At 50.0% G+C, this 18540-nt stretch overlaps 4 protein-coding genes across 7 annotated transcripts in view; 2 read left to right on the forward strand and 2 right to left on the reverse strand.

Moving 5' to 3' along the window:
• Positions 1-16: 16 nt before the first annotated feature.
• Positions 17-3445, reverse strand: LOC120948122 (DDB1- and CUL4-associated factor 8). 2 transcript variants are annotated; one of them, XM_040364121.2, is made up of 8 exons: positions 3271-3445; positions 2820-3078; positions 2367-2754; positions 2015-2277; positions 1847-1942; positions 1059-1773; positions 824-975; positions 17-731 (listed from the first exon to the last, which is right to left on the reverse strand). In XM_040364121.2, the coding sequence occupies exons 2-8, from the start codon at positions 3035-3037 to the stop codon at positions 269-271; spliced, it is 2295 nt and encodes a 764-aa protein (XP_040220055.2). In that variant the 5' UTR covers positions 3038-3078; positions 3271-3445; the 3' UTR covers positions 17-268. The 2 variants fall into 2 exon arrangements, with proteins under 2 accessions (XP_040220055.2, XP_040220056.2); XM_040364122.2 differs by having other exon boundaries at positions 3394-3414.
• Positions 3446-4987: 1542 nt separating this feature from the next.
• On the forward strand, positions 4988-7713 carry LOC120950744 (tetratricopeptide repeat protein 27). Its single transcript, XM_040369012.2, has 3 exons — positions 4988-5139; positions 5213-6080; positions 6151-7713. Exons 1-3 carry the CDS (start codon positions 5052-5054, stop codon positions 7616-7618), a joined length of 2424 nt encoding a protein of 807 aa, XP_040224946.2. The 5' UTR covers positions 4988-5051; the 3' UTR covers positions 7619-7713.
• On the reverse strand, positions 7674-9026 carry LOC120950745 (dynein axonemal assembly factor 10). Its single transcript, XM_040369013.2, has 2 exons — positions 7982-9026; positions 7674-7911 (listed from the first exon to the last, which is right to left on the reverse strand). The coding sequence occupies exons 1-2, from the start codon at positions 8878-8880 to the stop codon at positions 7704-7706; spliced, it is 1107 nt and encodes a 368-aa protein (XP_040224947.2). The 5' UTR covers positions 8881-9026; the 3' UTR covers positions 7674-7703.
• Positions 9027-10916: 1890 nt separating this feature from the next.
• LOC120951886 (uncharacterized) overlaps positions 10917-18540 on the forward strand; it is a 28890-nt gene continuing 21266 nt past the window's right edge. The window contains exon 1 of one of the 3 annotated variants that reach the window (XM_049607422.1): positions 10917-11374. The gene's annotated coding sequence lies outside the window, so the exon portion shown is untranslated. Of the gene's footprint in view, positions 11375-17781; positions 18018-18540 lie in introns of those variants that run through there. The other 2 variants (XM_049607423.1, XM_040370879.2) reach the window with 2 other exon arrangements.

The following is an 18540-nucleotide window of genomic DNA, read 5'->3' on the forward strand; positions in this document are numbered from 1 at the left end:
CGATTGCACAAAACCGTTATTAAATACATATAACTTTAATAGTTCCGGGCCCCGTAATCACCGCAACGGTGTTACGCACGGTTTTGCGTGTAAATTCAGAACAAAAGAATAATTTCTTCCCCTCCCCGGGGGCTGTCGCGCAATCGCTTTCCTCTCACATAGTTCTTCCACGCCGAATGTTCGCTTGTCACTACTGCACTGTGGCAAAATGCCCGGCAAAAGTCCTTCCCGCCCCTTCGCCATAATAACGACCACGCCTGGGGCGCCCTTACGAAGGATTGCAGTCTAACCGCGGCCGTACCGGTTCATCGTCGTCATCGAGCGTATCGAAAAGGGACGCGCGCGGACCGTACGCAAACGCCGGAAAGATGCGGGACAGGTTCGAGGCCGAGCGGATCGAAAAGTCGTTCCGGTGCTGCGTGCGACTGTGCACGTTGCGCCGCACGTACCGCTTCAGATCGTTCCACTCGAAGACGGGCGCAGTCTGCTCATCGCGCAGCCCCTTCGGCACCCACACCTTGATGTCGTTGTCCACGCCCGAGGTGGCCAGTATTGGGAAGGCCGGGTGCGGCTCGAGACAGTTGACCACCTCGCCCGGATTGCTGCGCAGCCAGTTGACGATCCGACGGCTGCTCTTCTCCCAGATGTACACGTACCCACAGTCGCTGCCACTCACCACGAACTCCGAGCGCGGTCCGAAGAAGCTGACGCCCTTGATGGTTTGCACGTTGCTGTGGACGGAAGTGGCAATGGAAAAACGAAAAAGAGGGTTTGTTAAAAACGCGCAAACCCTTTTCCCTGTCCAAATCCTAACGCAAATTACCAGTGGCCCCTGAATCGTTCGGTCGGAATCACCATTTCCGCCTCCGCTTCGGCCAGTTTAAACAGATAGATATCATCGTCACTGTAGCTGGCAAGAATCTCCGTCCCGTCGTGGTTGTACACTGCGCACGTGATGCTGGAATAGCTTCGTAGCTGGCAGAAGAGAAAACATGAATTAGCTTTTATTGTTTTGGGGGCGCTTCTTTCCATTTCCCTCTTCGGATTTTCGAGCGTACCCCTTCGCCCTGCTCGCCGACAAACAGCATCCGGAGCGGTTTCTGCGCCCGCCGTAGATCGTACACGCGCACCGCGCTGCCACTACCGGACACGCAAAACTCCGTATCGTACGGATGGGTGGCGATGCTGTACAGCCGCAACCCGACGTCCACCACCGTCTGCATCTTCGCCTGGCGCATATCGCACAGGCGCACCTTCTCGTCCTCGCCCGCCATCAGGAAGGTCAGATCGTTCCGTGCCGGTATGGCCACCTTGTGGATCGGGTGCTGCGACCGGAAGATCACCTTGGTGACCGCCTGCCCGCACGATTTCACCGTCGTGTGGCGCACGTGCCCGTCGCGCCCGGTCGAGATGATCTCGATCTCGCTCCCGTACCCGTCGCACGTCATGAACTTGGTCTGAAAAACGTTGTTCTTGTGGCCGCTGCGGATCGATTTCAACAGCTTCTTCGACTCCCAGTGCCACAGGTTGATGCGCAGATCGTCCGACCCGCTCGCCAGCAGCTTGCCGGACGGGTGGAAGTTGAGCGAGTTGACGCACCCGGTATGGTGGGCCAGCTTGTGCAGCAGCCCTAGCCGCTGGACGAGGTGCACCGAACCGTAGGCGCGCGTCTGGAACTGGATCGGATTGTACCGTCCGACGGTGGCGGGTGGCCGATGGAACGCTATACCGTGCTGCCGCTGGCTTATCTCGCGCACTATGTTCCATTTGCACCTAAAGGGGAGGGGTGGGGAAAATCCGTTAGGTTTATGTTTGAGTTAGCATAGCGAAACCCATACAAACGCACTTCACGGAGCTCGTCTGCAGACATTCTAGATTATGCACATTCTCGTCACACTGGTCGGACGGTTCTTGGATCGAAACGAAATCCGATTCACTGGACCTGCGAAAAGAAACGGAATTTAGTTTCCTCCTACCCGGTCGACACCCACACACGGTCACAATCCCCACTTACTGTATGTACGATTCCGAACCGTCCGTGCTGGACGATGCGGTGGAAGCGGACGAAAGGCTTGAGCGGGAAGAGTCAGAGGACAGATGGTTTACCTCCTCCATCCCAAACAATCGCCGCCTGCGCTGCAACCCACCCGCCGGCCAGTTGTTATCCTCGTCGTCGTACAGGTCCGCCTCGGCGCTGTCCACCTCCGAGGGCGTTTCGTATTCCAGTTCGTTGGGCAAAAAGCCCGGCGCCAGCAGTTCCGCGATATTATCGGCCAGCTGTTGCGAACGGGAGACAAAGGAAAAAAGCGTGGATTAGAAAGCACGCCCCAAGAACAAAAGCCACGTGCGCTTTTTTAGTCTCTAACCTGATTCCGAATGCGAATTTGCTCCCGGTGATCACCGCCATCGCTGCCCGAGCCCGCTTCATTATCGTCGCCCGCCGCATTCGCTGCACCGTCTGCCCCCTCGTCGCCATCGTTACGTTGCCGGGAGCGCAGGCTACCTAGATTGCGCACGTTGCGATGCACCAACCGGCGCACCGACTGCTCCAGATGATGAAAGTAGGCATCGTCGACCGCTGCGTCTTCATCGCTCGAGGACGAGGCGTTCCTTTCGGCGGCGTTGCGCTCCCGGGAAGGGGTACGGCTCCGGACATTAGCAGCGGCAGCAGGAGCAGCAGGAGCCGGGCGCCGGTTCCGTGGCGCCGGTGGCGGATCGTTGGCGGTGGACTCACTTTGCCGGTCTTCCGGTGCACTGTACAGACAGACCCCCGAACTCGCGTATCAAATCGGATTCTTATTGTATCCCGTGCTGCTTACCTTGCTGAAGCACTTTTGCTTGCTGTGGCTATGGCGCCACAGCCACAGGCGCTGGAAGTGGACGCCATATTGGACGAAGAAGCTGCCCTGCCGGACAGCGATGATGATGACGACGACGATGTTGAGGGTTGCGGATGATGGACGGTTTTCGCCTTCTTCGGTGGACTCTTTTCGTCGGTCTCCTTATCACCCCCACCTTTCGAGCCGCTTTCGTCCATCGTTTCACGCACAGGAGTGGGGAAGTCTCACACTAAAAGGGCTACAGAAAAGAAAAGGTGCTTCGTTTAACGCAAAAGAAGAAAATCTGCGTCGTATGGCAGGAAAATTCTCCCAAGCTGTTGTTGTTTTCTTTTTACATGCAAGATGACAGCCTGCTTGGATTGTGTTTTTTTGCTTTTGTTGGAGCTGGAGCAAATCCCCTTGGATGATAGCCCCCAAAACCAACACCAACCTGTATGAAATCGTTCGCCTTTTCTAAACACACTTCCCTTATAACTGTGATAAGCTAAATTGTAATCAAAGCTCTCTTTTTTGCACTGTAAAAATTTGTTTGCAGAAGAAGAAAATTACGCACAGCAAGTGTTGTTGATTCGATCGCCAACAATTGACACCTTGGGCGAAACTGACAGGCCGGATTGGGCAGGGTTGCTCCTCTATCGAACTGGAAATCGCCGGTGGGTTTTGCTAAGTTGGGGTAATTTTGGGGCAGAACCTGTGTCACGAACTGGATTTGCTTCCTTTCCAACCATTTAGAATGTGTACCTTCCTTCCCAGTTCCTAGACTGGCATAGGTTCGAATGCAGCTTCAAAGTTGGATGAGACGCTCCGAAACAGTTCCCCGATCAAGATGGATTCGACATTAGTTCCTACTAGTTGCCTTGAATATGCTAGATTCCAAATTTCTTCCTGGTTCATTTCGACTAGTGATGGGTAAAGTTGGCAAAAATTCAAAGTCACCTCCGACCCGACGCCGCTAAATACGGAATCGGATCCGGAACGTAGATCCGCCCAGCATTATCCGGAGTCATCCGGAGTCAGCCGGAGTTTATGGGAGTTGGAGTCATCCGGAGTCGTTCGGAGTCGTTAGAAGTCGTCAAATTCGCCCGGAATCGGTAGGAGTCAAAGTTTTTCTGTGTCGGCTTGTGTAAGAAGTGCACGCGCAAAGTGAAAGATAAAAAAAAACACAACGAAATTAAATGCCTAATTACAAGCACATCGGCCGCACGGCTCCTGTTGACTCCGACCAATTCCGATTACGGTCGACTGCGATCGACTCTAGACGACTCCGAATGACTCCGACTCCTGACGAGTTCGACTCCGGACGAGTTTGACTCCGGGAGACTCGGGGTTACTCTGGGAGCGTTTCTACATACACCGAGAATGCAGCTGAGAAAATAACTGACAGCATGCTTTGACAGCGACTGACAGCATTTTCGGTGAGAGAATTCTCCTCGGCATGCAAAGAACGATGGAGCTGAGAAAAAATTGAATTGGCAGTTTATAGCGATCGATCAATTATAGTTTGCATTTTTGCCGTCAAATAATCGTAGATATATTATTAAAAAGTAAAAGAAACTTTTTTGACTTCATTTTAGCGATTAAAATGGGTTTTTTCAACATCATTTTAAAAGTCTCATCTCGGCGCTTTTCAGAGCTTCTACACACGCCAGCGAGAGAAACCGGTTGTCAATTCTCTCACAGCCATCTCTCAGCTGCAGTCTCGGTGTATGTAGAAACGCTCTGGGAGACTTCAGGCGACTCTGGACGACTCTGAACGACTCTGGATGACTCTGAACCACTCCGGACGACTCCGAACGACTCTGCGAGACTCCGAACGATTCCGGACGATTCCGACTCCGAACGACTGCGAACGACTCCAAATGATTCCGACTCCAAACGACTTCGACCGACTCAACCGAACGACTCCGGGCGACTTTGGACAACTTCGGACGACTCCGACTCCGGGCGGAATTAGTGGTACGGATTTTGCAGGAGTTGGAATCGGAATAACAGCAGCCGGAGTCGGATCGGAATCGTGGATGTGCTCCAAAGAGCACATCATGAATTTTCGACATCATATTCGAGATCATTTTTAGACCAGTTGTACGTTTTAAAATGTTTTCCAAGAAAAATCAAATTATTCAGAATATTTCCGATCGGTTACCATTGTGCAAGGATTGTTTTGAAAATCTCCATCTGTCAACAGCGGTAAACACATGTGAACTGCTTTCCATGCGTGCACGAGAGTTGGAAATACGATTCCCCGCTCAATCACCTGCCACGATGGATTCCTTGCTGGCGAGCTTAAAACAACGGAACGGTAGGTACATTAGAACGTATTTCTTTTCCTTTTTTGGTTAACCACCAATTTCTTCTGATGGTATTCAATCCAGCTCCCGAACAATCCGGCCGGTACTATGCGGCTCTGCTGCAAGCCGACTGGAGCGCACTGCTCAACTCCAGCACGTTCGCCCAAGTGCTCGAGCATGAAACGCTTCAAACTGATGCTTCCAGTGAGGAACTGCTTCACCTGGCCATCGGCAGCTTGCTGGCCTTTGTCCAGTACAACTTCCTTGGACCGCGAGAAAAACACGCCGAAGGACAGCAGCAGCAAGCATCCGACCTTCTAGCCCAGCTTGGTTCCGATGGAGAGGAGCTAAACGTAAATGTAGAGCGTGCGGACTGTTTGCTTGTCTGCAAGAAGATATTCGAGCATCTCGTTAATCTCGCCACGGAGTCGAAAGAAGCGACCTCCGAGCAGTACTGCTTGCGACTCTGGTTTCAGCGCTATTTGCTCATCCATCAGCGCTGCATGGACGATCTTACCCACAGTCTGTACGAACGGTTCAACACGAATGTGGCCGCACTGGAGGCAGCCGTAGCCGATGCGGACAAAGCAACGAAAGTGGAAACCTTTCTAGAGATACTGTTCGGATTTGTGCAGTTTAAGCGCATTACAAAGTCGGAACAGTGGCTCGAGAAGCTGGAAGCCGTATCGTCCGTTACCCTGTCGGTGGAAGGTGTGCTGGGAGTACGCACCAAGTTCCAGCAGAACCCACTGCCCCAGCTCACCCTTCGGCTGCAGGGTGTCAGCGAGCTGGGACTGCCCGGTGCGTTGGAAACGCACGGCCATCTGAAGCTGCCGGGGATACTGAAGCTGGAGGATGAGGTGCGGCTGGAAAAGGTTAAGTTTATGAGCGAGCAGGAGAACGAGGACGTGCAGCTGCCCGCGCTGGTACAGAACATGGTGCTCGGGAAGGTGTAAGTGGGAATTCTCTTCGTTCTTCCAAAAACAGGTAAATTGTAATCCCGTTTGCTTTTTCTTTTCTAGATACTTTCTGTACGTGTCGCAGCCGAAGGAGCAATTGACGCTGGAAGAGATACAACCCTACATCACGTCGCTCGTTTACCAGCAGCACGGACCGTGGGCAACCCGTGTGGCCACCCTTTTCCTCAACGCCACCACCGAGGCAACGCACAAGCGCACGGTCGACCGATCGTTGCGCCAGATCGAGGAGCTGGTGCAGCAGTTCGACACACCGTCCGGTGAAACGGCCGCCATCCCGATAGCGGACCGGCTGTCGATGGCGTTCAGCTCGTGGCCCATCGCCAGCTGGCAGATGAAGGAAAAGCTGGCCGACGTTATGGTCAGCCTTGGCATGGTGAAGGGTGCGCTCGACATTTACCAGCAGGTGCAGAGCTGGGAGAACGTGATCGACTGCTACACGGTGCTCGAGATGCGCCATCTCGCCGCCACCGTCATCAATCAGCTGATCGAACGGAACGGCCCCTCGGTCCGGCTGTACTGCATGCTCGGTGACGCTACGGACGAGGTGGACTGCTACCGGCGGGCCTGGGAGCTGTCCAACGAGAAGAGTGCCAAAGCGCAACGGCACTGGGGCAACTATTACTTCGCGCGCAAGGACTACGCGGCCGCGATCGAGCATCTGCGCCGTTCGATCGAGATAAACTGCCTGCAGGAACGGATCCTGCTGCGGCTCGGGTACTCCGCCCTGCAGCTGGAGCGGTGGGAGGAGGCCGCTTACGCCTACCGGCTGTACACCTCGCTCGAGAGCCACGGGTTCGAGCCGTGGAACAATCTCGCCAAGGCGTACATCATGCTGGGGGAAAAGGCGCGCGCGCACAAGGTGCTGCAGGAGGCGCTCAAGTGCAACTTCAGCAACTGGAAGGTGTGGGAAAACTATCTGCTCGTGTGTGTCGATACGCGCAACGTTGGCGATGCGCTGAACGCGTACGAGCGGCTGCTCGAGCTGAAGGAGCGCCACTACGACAAGGAGGTGCTGGAACTGGTCGTGCGCGCGATCGTGCTGGGGGAAAAGGACGCCGATGGGGTGTCGTGCGGCCGGCTGAAGCAGAAAGCGATCAAGCTGCTCGGTCATGCCTGTGCCCAGCAGCCCAACAATGGGTATCTGTACGAGCTGGCGGCCGAGCTGGAGGATGCGGACCTGCTGAAGCGCTGCCAGAAGCTACAGAACGCGTACCGCGGCTACACGCAGTCGAACAGCCAGTGGTCCAAAGCGCCGGAGAGCGCTCTGACGGTGGTGAACCTAAGCGTTGAGCTTTGCGAACGCTCGCTGAAGGCATTTGTGGATGGAAGGCAGGAGACGGACCGGTTAGTGCCGCTACGATCGCAGCTCTCTTCGGCCCGGCTCAGTGGGCAGGCGTGCTTACGCTCCGCAAGCAAAGAAGCGTGGCCAGAGTGTGCCGAACCGTTGGCGGCGCTGGAACGTTTGGTGGAACAAATGACGACCCAATTGAAGGAAGCGATGGCCCAATAGGAGGGGGATGGGGGCAGTTTTTCTTTCGCCAAGCGAATGCAAACATACATTTCCCTTCAAATAAACCATTTATCTACCTTTAAATTTAATGCAAATTCAAATTGGTTGTTATTAGCACACGCACGGTTTGATCGAACGATCCGCACACGGCCAGTCCCTGGCGGTCGGGGCTCCAGTCGAAGGTGTGCACGGGTTGCGTGGACAGCGTGGTAGCGTGCAACATTTCCAGCGTCCCTGCAACGCCCTGCTCTTCCCCGTCCGACGGCGTTGTGACCCGTTTTTCCGGATAGTGGCTGCAGTAATAGAAAATTATTAAATTTAAATCAAATACTCGGTGTAATCCAACGAGTTGGCGCTACTTACTAAAGCCATATGCGCACATTGCCCGACCCACCGCCGGTAACAAAGATGTCCCTGTTCTGTGGCAGATGCTTCACCGTCCAGACGGTCGATTTGGCCCCACCGATCACACCGTTCGTGCCCAGCGATTGTCCGACCGTTTTCTCCCGCACCGAGGCGAACCCTTTCTGCGAATGCTGCGTGCGCATGTCGTACACAAACAGCCCTCCCTCCAGCGTGCTGACCGCCAGCTTGTTCATTCGTATATCCTTCCGATCGAACTCGACCGCACAGATGCCGTTCTTCACGTTCGTCTCCCAGCGCAGCTTCAGATTGCGCAGATCGATCAGCTTCAGATCGCCATTATCGTACCCGGAGCAAACGACACGCTCTACCGCGTTGTGCGAATCACCAAACCCGACCGCCCAACAGTCACGCCGGCTGTCCTTGCTGGCCGGGCAAATGTTTGCGACCGGATCGTTCGGTTGCCGCGGGTCCCACACCTTCACCGCACCGTCCCGCCCTCCGGTCACAATTTCCGGCGCACCACAGTTCACCGTCGAGCCGCCGGTTGCGTCGAGCGTGTTGATGATCCCATCGTGAGCGGCCACCTCGTACACCGGCGGTGCGTCCATTCGTTCCAGATCGTACACGGCCAGCTTGCCGGCAAAATCGCCCACCGCCAGGTGCTCGGTGCGCAGCTTGGAGGCACCGAACGAGCAGCATTTCAGCGACTTTTCCCGCTCCGTCTCCTTCACCAGCTCGAGCGTGCCCCGGTTGAGCTGGTATATTTGCACCACGCCCGTGCCTTTCGGTTTCGACCCGAGCGATACAAACTTTGCCGTGCAGGGTATCCATTTGACGTCGTACACGGAATAGTTGAGCGATTGTTCGATATGCGATATCATCTGTACGGAATCCATTGTGGTGGAGGTACAGCGTAGCTCATGCTTCGATTGTTAAGAACGATCTAGAAATGGCGATGAGATGTATTGGTAAACGGGGGAAAACGGAAAACCACAGAGTGCTGCTGCTGCTGCCGGTAACCGTCGTTGCTAGGATGTTTGTAAATAAACTCACGCGTTTGAACGGTACCAACGACACAGTGGGCCACAACTGGTCAACGTCACAGACATTCGTAAGGAGCGTGTACACTAGTAACGGGTAAAGTTCCGATAATTCCGACTCCGATAATTTCGGATCCGATTCCGGAAGGTAGGTTCGTCCAGCATTATACGGAGTCGTCCGGATTTGTCCGGAATCGGCTGAAAATGAGCGGAGCCGTTCGGAGTTGTTCGGAGTCGTTCGGAGTTGGAGTTGTCCGGAGTCATTCGGATTCGTCCAGAATTGATTGGAGTCCGAGACTTCCGGGCTTGGCCCGAGTCGACCTTCGAAACAATGGTCTTTATACGAAGTTCGCGCACTAAGTAAAAGACAGCACATTGCATCGGACGACTCCTGTTGTCTCCTGTTGACCCCGATTCTCAAGGTCTTTGAAAGAGAACAGTTCGAAGCAAAGCCCGTTGCCAGGTTGCCAATTTCAGCTCGCTTTTGAGTTTCATGAAAAAATGTTTACAAATAAACGGGTTACAGCGGGAAACGGGAAAAGAAGACGATTTTGATATAAATATTATTGTAATGCTTCAGTTTTCCTGCGGCAAATCACTCATGGAAATCATTCAGGTCATAACCCAAGTGCCACAAATCCACTAAACGACCACTAAACGGCTTCTAAACGACTCAAGCACTCTACCTAAACGGAATATAGAAAGACTTCGTTTAGCAGACGGCAAACGACTCATGCATTCTAAAAATAGCGAAAAAGCTAGTGGCGCTCTCTGTTGGTGGGATACCCCAACCAGTTGAGCTTCATCGCTTGGAGGAGAGCTTTCTCATTTCCTCTGTACTGTTGTATGGTTTCGCATTGAAGTTATGCATCGCTAGAACTAGAACGGCGATACGATTGTTTAAATACTAAACTCCAATGGAAACCACCAGCACTGAAGCAAGTGAGATTTGAGTAATGGTCGTTGGTGTTGATACCCGCGTATCTGACCACACGACCATTCATAGAGATTTTTGCTCTGAAAGTTAGGAGGCTATATTAGGTCATGATAAGATGAAACTTGTCGAAACACATTGCAAGAAAAGGCTAGCAATATAATGATGAGTTGTAATACGCCATCTATTGATCAAACCAATGAAGCTGTGGAGCTTTCATTTTTTCTATGGATATTCAATTTTCCAGTCGTTTAAGCTTAATCTGTGGCGCTTGGGAAGACATCATAAGAAGAAGTCACTTTGGTCCCTTCTGTATTCAGAAACATTGATCCATGAATCACTATCATTTGCAACGGTCTTGCCGGAGAAATCAAAAGCATCAAATTTTCCCATGGTCAATTTAAGTCTAAACGCGTCAACCTGTTCTCTTTCAAAGACCTTGCCGATTCCGGTCGACTCCAATCGACTCTGAATGACTCCGACTCCGAACGGCTCCAAACGATTCCGGATGACTCCGGCCGACTCCAACTCCAAACGACTCCAGACGACTCCGGACGACTCTAGATGACTCTGACTCCGAACGACTCCGTGCGACTCCGGACGACTTCGGATGACTCCGACTCCGGGCGGAACTATTGTTTCGGATTTTGTCGGATTCGGAATCAGACTAACAATAGGCGGAGTCGAATAGGAGTCGTGGGTGTGCTCCAAATAACTCAAACTCGCTGCACGGTGCGAGCATTTTTTAATAATTTAGAACAGATAATAAAGGCAATTTGAGCAAACTACCACCTATTTCATTGTGTTAAATTCATATTTTCTCATAACTCTTAACGTTTTCTTTTCATATTTCTAGAATAATTCCATCCAGAAACGGCATCAACATCTTCCACATCGCGTGCACGTGTAGACACTGCTTCATGCAGCACATGCTGAGCAAATTCAACCGAACGCACATACATTCTTGTACCGTCAGTTGAGCAAGAAGGACGCACTCGTGCAGCCAAGCTGATTTTTCCCATCGTGTTTCCAATTGAAAAGGTTTCTCGTGTTCGTGTGAGTGTGCGAAATACCGTGAGTGAATTTCTCCAGTGCCGTGTGCTCTAATATCCGGTGTATCGGTTCGAAGCATAAAAACCCACCTCGTGGAAGCGAACATTTTCCACCGTTTTGTGTGCCTCGCCGTCAGTGTTACACACACTCACACCTATAACAGCCGTTTGAAGCAAAAGAAAAAAAAAACGTTTTCTTCTCGAAAGGACGATTATTCCTCGTGGTGATCCTGTGCGTGTGTGTGGTGCGGTATCGTTCGGCAGCAGTTGGGCAAAAGTGAGAAACACCGTGTGTGTGCGTGTGTGTGCATAAACAGGTTCTTCCGGTCGTCGCGCGAGTTTGGATACCGGAGTTCGCTTATCGGTTAGTTGAAATGCATTTCATTGGTATTGTATAGTGTAGTTGTGATCCTGCGATATTGTCCTGCCCTAGTGGGAGGTCACGTTACCTAGTTTCGTCTTTTTTTCGCTGTCCCTCGTAGTGTACGTCACAGACGCAGACGAAAAATAAAATGCAACTTTCGTTTTCTACACCATCATCTTCATCAGCGGGGGGAGTTTTGGTCGGTGGAAAGCAGATCTTTCCTCAGTTATACTTTTCACGATGAATTTTCCGTATTTTTAGATTTCTTGTAGCCTGTTGTGCGAGCACCACACTCGCCGCGCGCTCTGGCTCTGGCTGTCTATGAAAACCTGAGTGAACCTGAGTTAATCGTGTGTGTGCTGATGTGCGTGTGACCAATTTTTCCTGCATTTTCGTACGAACGACAGTTTTTGAGGAGTGAAAGTGTTTGGCAGGAGCTGGTTTTTGTCCCTTTTTTGCCTACCGAAAACAAGTGCCTCAGTCCCTGACGTGGAGTGTTGGTTTGCTGTGTGTCCTTTTGGTGTGAAATGTGCGTGTGTGTGAAAAGAGTTGCAAACCCTAACCTCGCTTTTGCCTTTGTTGCTACTTATGCATGGCACACTCTGATGTCTGATGCGAAGGATGCGGAAGAAGGATGTTGAAGGATTGTTTTTTTGCATCTAATTCTTGAGTGCACAAAGCGCACAGTTGGCCGGGTTTTGATATATGCTGATGTGCGTTACAAATGCGTCAGACGCGTGCATTACATAAGCGGTGGCGGTGGAAATCGTGGCCTGGGAAAACGGGAAATTCACAACTCCCCTAGAGCAGCGAACAGAAAACTTTGTTTTGCTGTTTTGTTTGTCCTTTTTTCATCATTACTCCTGACGAATCATTACAACTGCACGACGGAGTTGTCCTGCAAGTCGTCGTCGTCGTCGCCAATTTTCCAGTCACGAGACCAGCTTTTCCTGCACCACACGGCGTATCTCTCAGTGTGTATGCGTGGATGTTTGTGTTTGTGCTCCTGTGACGTCTGCAAAGTCCCCTCACCAACCCGCCCCTCACAGACCATTGACGAAACAATCGATTTTCCTGCGCCTTCCGTCCCCCCTGACACGCCGACTCCTGCCAAACCGGCACCAAGCGCACCCGGGAGCCGCATTCAAACGTTGTTGCGGAGTGGTGGCGCAGGAAATGCCGCCACCACTCTGTGTTCCAGCCGGCAGTTGTTTTCCTTCCCGAGCCGTGGTTTGCCCTTGAAGAAGGGGACTCCCGCGAAGAGAGAGAGAGAGAGCAAGAGAGAAAGGGCATACAATGTTCAAACCGATCGATAATTAGGGTAATACGAGCGGGAAGCGCGAAATGTGATGCTCTATATTGTAGGGATAGTAGTATCGGACTGTGAGGGAAGCAGTAGGCCAGTGAAAGGTTTATTGGGGAGTTTTTTTTTGCGCGAGTATGAGCGTGATGCATACGTCATACGAACTGCCGAATGGTGTATGAAGGGCTGCCCCTAAAAAAAGGGGGAAGCAAAGTAATGCCACGCTCTCTCTCTCTCTCTCTCTCTCTCTTTCTGTCTGGAGAGCACACGACCAAAGAGAGGATCTCGATCCAAGAAGCCAAGGAATGTTCTAGAAGTCTTGTGCCCATGTTAATGTTTTATTCTGCTTTTAGAGCATTGATTGAGGTCACTTTTAAGCTTTTAGATTGGCTTCAAACATGCCAACTTGATAAAGTATGCCAACAAACTTCTAACAGATTTATCACTGTAATATGCGTTAGCGTGATGAAATGTTCACGTTTTGGTCGCGTGTTTAAGTTGTTATTAGCTTCCTCTCTCTCTCGTTCTCTTGCTTTTATATCCAAACTTCTGCGAGAGAGAAAACCGTTGGTCGTTGGTTTGGTCGAGTTGTGAAATTCGCAACTCCGAGATTGCCTTTTACTGTTTTGCAGTCCCCCACCTCCCTGCGAACGATACTCCACTGCACGTTGCCGTGTCCCAGGATATCCGGAGAAGGTCAACAAAAGGATACGTGACTGCTACCGTGGACGTGCAATAATCAGCTGTTTTAAGTATTGTTTGTATCTTATCAACCTCAATGTTAATGATATTGAGCAAAAACGGGACAACATAATTCAATTTGAGTGGAATTTTTCGATTTTTTGTTGCATTGTTTATTGTATGTCAGTTTATGTTTTTACAATCTTCCTTTCTACAAGATTTACTACTTCTATAAAAGTTTGTAAACTATATACGTACGTACCTCGTCTCGTGATGTTCAATTTTGCCCAGCAATGTTTATGGCACTTAAGATAAGAGGTGAAAAAATTAGCATCGTACAAGGCATTGAACATTCCCTTGGGGGGCCTTAATGATGCATAACAAACATGAAATATACAATAGATAGCCCCAAAGTGCCCCTTTTCGATAAGATAGGAAAATAATTAATAATCATAAGCTTGCATGATGGATAGACGTGTGTAGCTGGGTTTCCTTTGCAGGGGGTTTTCCTCTGCTATGATCGATTAACACGATAGTGTTCGGGCTAGACGAGGAAGAGATTTGCGTCATACATCGAGTGAGAAAAAAATAAACCTCAGATTCTTATTGGAGTTCTCTGAGAAAGGTTTCCCGCGGGCGTGTTGTCAGGATCAATGAGATAGAGAGAGAGAGAGAGAGAGAGAGAGAGAGGATATTAATTGGTTGTGACATTCCGTCCCTTCCTTCCAGATAGCAGACATTCCTTTGGTTTGTGTTATTTGTGAAGAATATACACTAAGACAGAAAAAGGTCACCTTACACAGTAGCTGCAAACGGAAGAAAAATTCATACTGACAGCGTACATTCAAAAGCTATGCGGGTTTGTTTTAGTGTAAACATGACCTGCAGAAAAGGCGCAAGAAAAAAAAGGCAATATACCCTCATCATATACCAAAAGCTTCTGTTCGGTGTGGTCCCGTTTTACGACCGTTCGCTTTGTGTAAGGAGTGTGTGTCCGGTTGCTTCGAAGACACTATAAATCTTTTACCGCCCATCATCTTCTTCCTCAGAGTCTTCAAAAGATTGTCGACCTCGTACTGTTTCGATAGCGTTGAAGAAATAAACAAAATTACGAGCAAAAACACAACACAACCGCCGCAAGTATTGGATCATCAAATCTACGCGAAAACAGCATAGGCAAAATCTACCATCAAACAGTTTTTTTTTGTGTGTATGCCTTGAGTGGCACCAGAGCGCGCACGTTCCTAAGCGTTTAATGTGTGCCCGAGCGCTAACCTTGAGTGGCCGGCCAGTGCCGGCTACAGGACACCATTAATCCCCTTGACATCCTACCCGAGGGCAACATCTTCGCAAAGAAGAATGGTCTCTGCGTGCGTGTGCACGTTGCAAAAACGTGAACAGAATCTCGCTACGGTTGAGTGTAGCAACAGCAGCAGGAGGAGGAATTGCCGATCGTGTACTGTGCTTATAACCGATTGGCTTAAAACGATGTTGGAAAAATGCTTGCAAAAGATCAAATTACTGATAAACTGGCTCAAGATATTATACAATCAATATATGATCTTTCTTTTTAGTTATGTCAATAAGCTACTGTCCCCATTTCGCTACATTTTGCGAACGAAAGTGACTTCAGCTGGCGTATGGCCAGCCATCGCGAAAGGATGTGGGCCGATCTGTTGCCACCACCAGAGTTCAACGAACGGCAGAAGCCAATGGGAGGGAGCGGTCGGGTCGGGTTGTATGCTGTTGCGTTGCCGTCTCGAAGAGTCGTCGCTGTCGTCCCGTCCTGTGTCTGGAGGAGCGATATAAATTATTCAAGAGCGTGTCGTCTGCATCGACGATACGTTGCGATTTATTGACACAAAGAAACACACACACACACACACACACACACACACAGGTGAAACCAGGTGTCCCTCATCTTTGGAGCAAAAATGCAGTAAATGTCTAAAAAGCACGCTACATTCTTGGAAACTATCGAGTACTTTTCCTTCGTTTTTGGAAGACACCCGATAGCGTTATGCAAAACGTGTTCAATCTGTGGCTGCTATGTCGATGACGGTCAAATGCAGGGAGGCGTCTCAATGTCATTTCAATTATCCCAAACGTCAACGCGACGGTAGTGCCCCAATGTGTGAGGCAGAATTGATAATTTTATTGCCAGTAAAAACAACTTGTTGCTTCCCGCGACTAAGTGGGTAAAGAAAATTGGTACAAATTTAGAGCCTTGTCATAAATTAACGAATTCTTTTAAAAGGGAAGCAGAGTGCGGTGCAGGCTGACTTTTTCATTGCATTAAATCATATTTCATTGAGTGCGGAATGGTATTAATCATTGAATTACAAAAAAAGGAAAGAAGATTGATTTTAAAATTGGTAAAATCTTTACTTTAAATGGTAAGATATTGGCAAATTGCTGTCCTAACTCATGAATTGTGTTTATATGCTTTTAGGTTCTTCCCGTGCTGTCACCATGTAGATGATGCAAATTGTGCACAGAAAATTATTCCACTTTACTGAAGATCTACTACGCAGTGCCGGAACTGTACACACGAAACCACATCCGATGCGCTCTATCGACCATACTAAAACGTGCGCATTTGTGCCATTTGCAACTGCACTCGATGTGTCGGTTTTCATCCCGGTCGAAGCAGAATGAAAATTGCATAAGTTTGTGCAAATAATAGAAGCGTACAAACAAATCTGGATCGCAGCATCTCCCGTAGCAAAACCACATCCCCGTTGTTGTACTACGGGAATCCACGCTGTTTGGTCGCTCGACACATTTTGATTGAGTTATACGTGCGGGTTCAATTTACAATCCGTAATCCGTAAACGGAGCAGCTACGAGCTCTTTTCTGCAGCAACGCGGCGGCGGCGACACAACATTCCTTTCCCGTGTACGCGTGGCTGTGTAGTAGCGCAATTGATTAAACTCGATTCCATCAAGCGTGACACGATGATGGTAGTAGATGCGCAATTGAATGTTACATCACGTAGAAGTACCATTGAAGGGGTTGGTACACAGAGGGGTATGGGGAGAGTAGTAAATGCATTAAAATCAGAGTAATGCAAACGAAGGAGCTGATCGCGACAGATGGGGCAATTGGAAAAAAAAGATAAAGAGATTCCAGGAGCTTGTTTACTTCACGTGCTCGATACTTTCGCATGATTATGAAATATTACTTTCGGATTTTGAAAGGTGTAAATATGGTTAAAGTGATGTTGAGATAGGCAATTAGCAGATATTTGCCAATTTGATCGGATCTACTTTTGAGCTAGTCGATTACAGTGTTAATTTTGCAGCAGGTTAGATTTAATATTGCTCAATTTCAAGCAATGATCTAGCTACAACACATGTTGCAAAACATTTTAATATAATACGGGATAGAATTTAAAAAAAGAAGACAATATTAATCATTGATCGAACTGTTTCGATGCATCGCTTTATTGCAAGGTGCGAGAGGCGCACGAGCGTGTAGCACTGATCGATGTAGAACCGGCTGCTTCGCCGGCCGGCCGGCATTATTCGCTCTCACTTCGAGGCCCCCGTGCCAGAAACGATCTGTCTAGACAGCCGTAGAGGGGATGCAGCGGAGACGCCCGTGGTCACGGTGGCCTTCTGCCGCACTTCTGCAGGGGATGTTACCGTTGGGTATGGCTTAAAATAGAGAATTAAAAGCACCCAGTTCAATTATTGCACACGTCATTGCGTGGCTGCTGTGTAGAGCGTTGATTTTCATCATCTTAGCGCGTGGCGTCCAATTGCAGATTTGCCTTCAAGCAATAGACCGGTTTTTCTTTTCCTCAGGTGGTGGTTTTCTTCCAAACCACATTTCTACTCTCAGTCAATTACACCGATTGAACGGCTTCATTCTGATTGCTCTGAAGTTCATCTTTGCAAAAACGGGTTCAATGGCATGGGGCTGCCCGAACGGGTTTATTCATTCCCTGTGGGCAAGATTGAGGAAAAGTGGAGTTTAATGAAAATGAACGATTTGTAAAATCCATTCCCTAAGGTTATTAGTATAGGCGATATAATCAGGATGTTCTTTTTAGCTATCGTGCTGTTAATTGGCTTTCAATATCTAGAAGTGTTCGATAAGCCATAGCCAACCTTCCTTCACTGCGCCTATCGACCGGCAAGGCGAGCTCCCATCAACCTTCTCGGGCTAAAGTCTCGTGCTGCTCACGATCGCATTGGCGCCGCCGACCGACCGACTGACCGACCTGTTTGCCTGGCGCTGTCGCTCCTTAGCGGCTGCTCAGTGGCGTCACTGCACTGCCGAACCGGTCTCTGACGGGTTGGTACTTCACCCTCGAGCTCTTCGCTCTCGGCAAAGAGAGCGAGAGAGAGAGAGAGTGTATGTGAGCGTGGCAGATAAAAAAGCCGCAGAGATAGTGGAAGCCCTCTATCGCTCGCGGCTGTAGGCCGGAATTAGAAGGGGGTCGTTCGAGATGCAGCACGCATTCGGCTTCATTGTTCACTGGCAACGCTCGAACTTGACGGTTGTGTTGTCGTCGCTGCTCTTGCGCTCTTGCGATCGCGATCTATACACACGTGTGTGAGATTCTATACGTGGACACCCAGTGTTCTCACAGTTGTCCTATGGGTGTTATAGGTGCCTAGTGTTCACAAGTTCTGTTTTACAATTCGCAAGTAAGTGCTCTGATAAAAGCCGAACAGTGTAGAGTAGAAATTTGTTAATTTCCGGTGTGTGGTGAAATTGTGGTTAAAAGAGAGATCTAGAAGTTTTTTTTCGAAGTTGTACTCACTCGCAAAGAGCAGCATTGCTTTGCTCCGGCTCGAATCTCCTCTTTCCCGGGTTTCGTTTTCGGAGCGTACATTCACCAATACCTACGCTAATTGGAGAAGACCTTCAGAAGCGGGCAGTGCCGTCTTGTGGCCCGCTGAAAGAAGAGAGCCAGCCGGCGTCAGTCCCCGTGGTGGTGAGCGTTTCGTGGACGGAAATAGAATTCTGTACCGCCTCTGCAGAGCAGCTCGAGGCGTGTGAGGCGTGTTTCGAAGAGTACAGGCAGTCAGTGCTCCACCACCGCTGCGTTCTTCGTCACGAGACTTGTCGTAAGGGAAGAAGCAAGCTACGATGGTGTGGTGTCTTCGCTGACGACCGACCACGAGTGGCCCTTCTCATCAGCAGATCGGGTGAAGTTGTGCGATATAT

The sequence above is a fragment of the Anopheles coluzzii genome, chromosome 2 (genome assembly GCF_943734685.1).
Source record: "Anopheles coluzzii chromosome 2, AcolN3, whole genome shotgun sequence".
NCBI lineage: Eukaryota > Metazoa > Arthropoda > Insecta > Diptera > Culicidae > Anopheles > Anopheles coluzzii.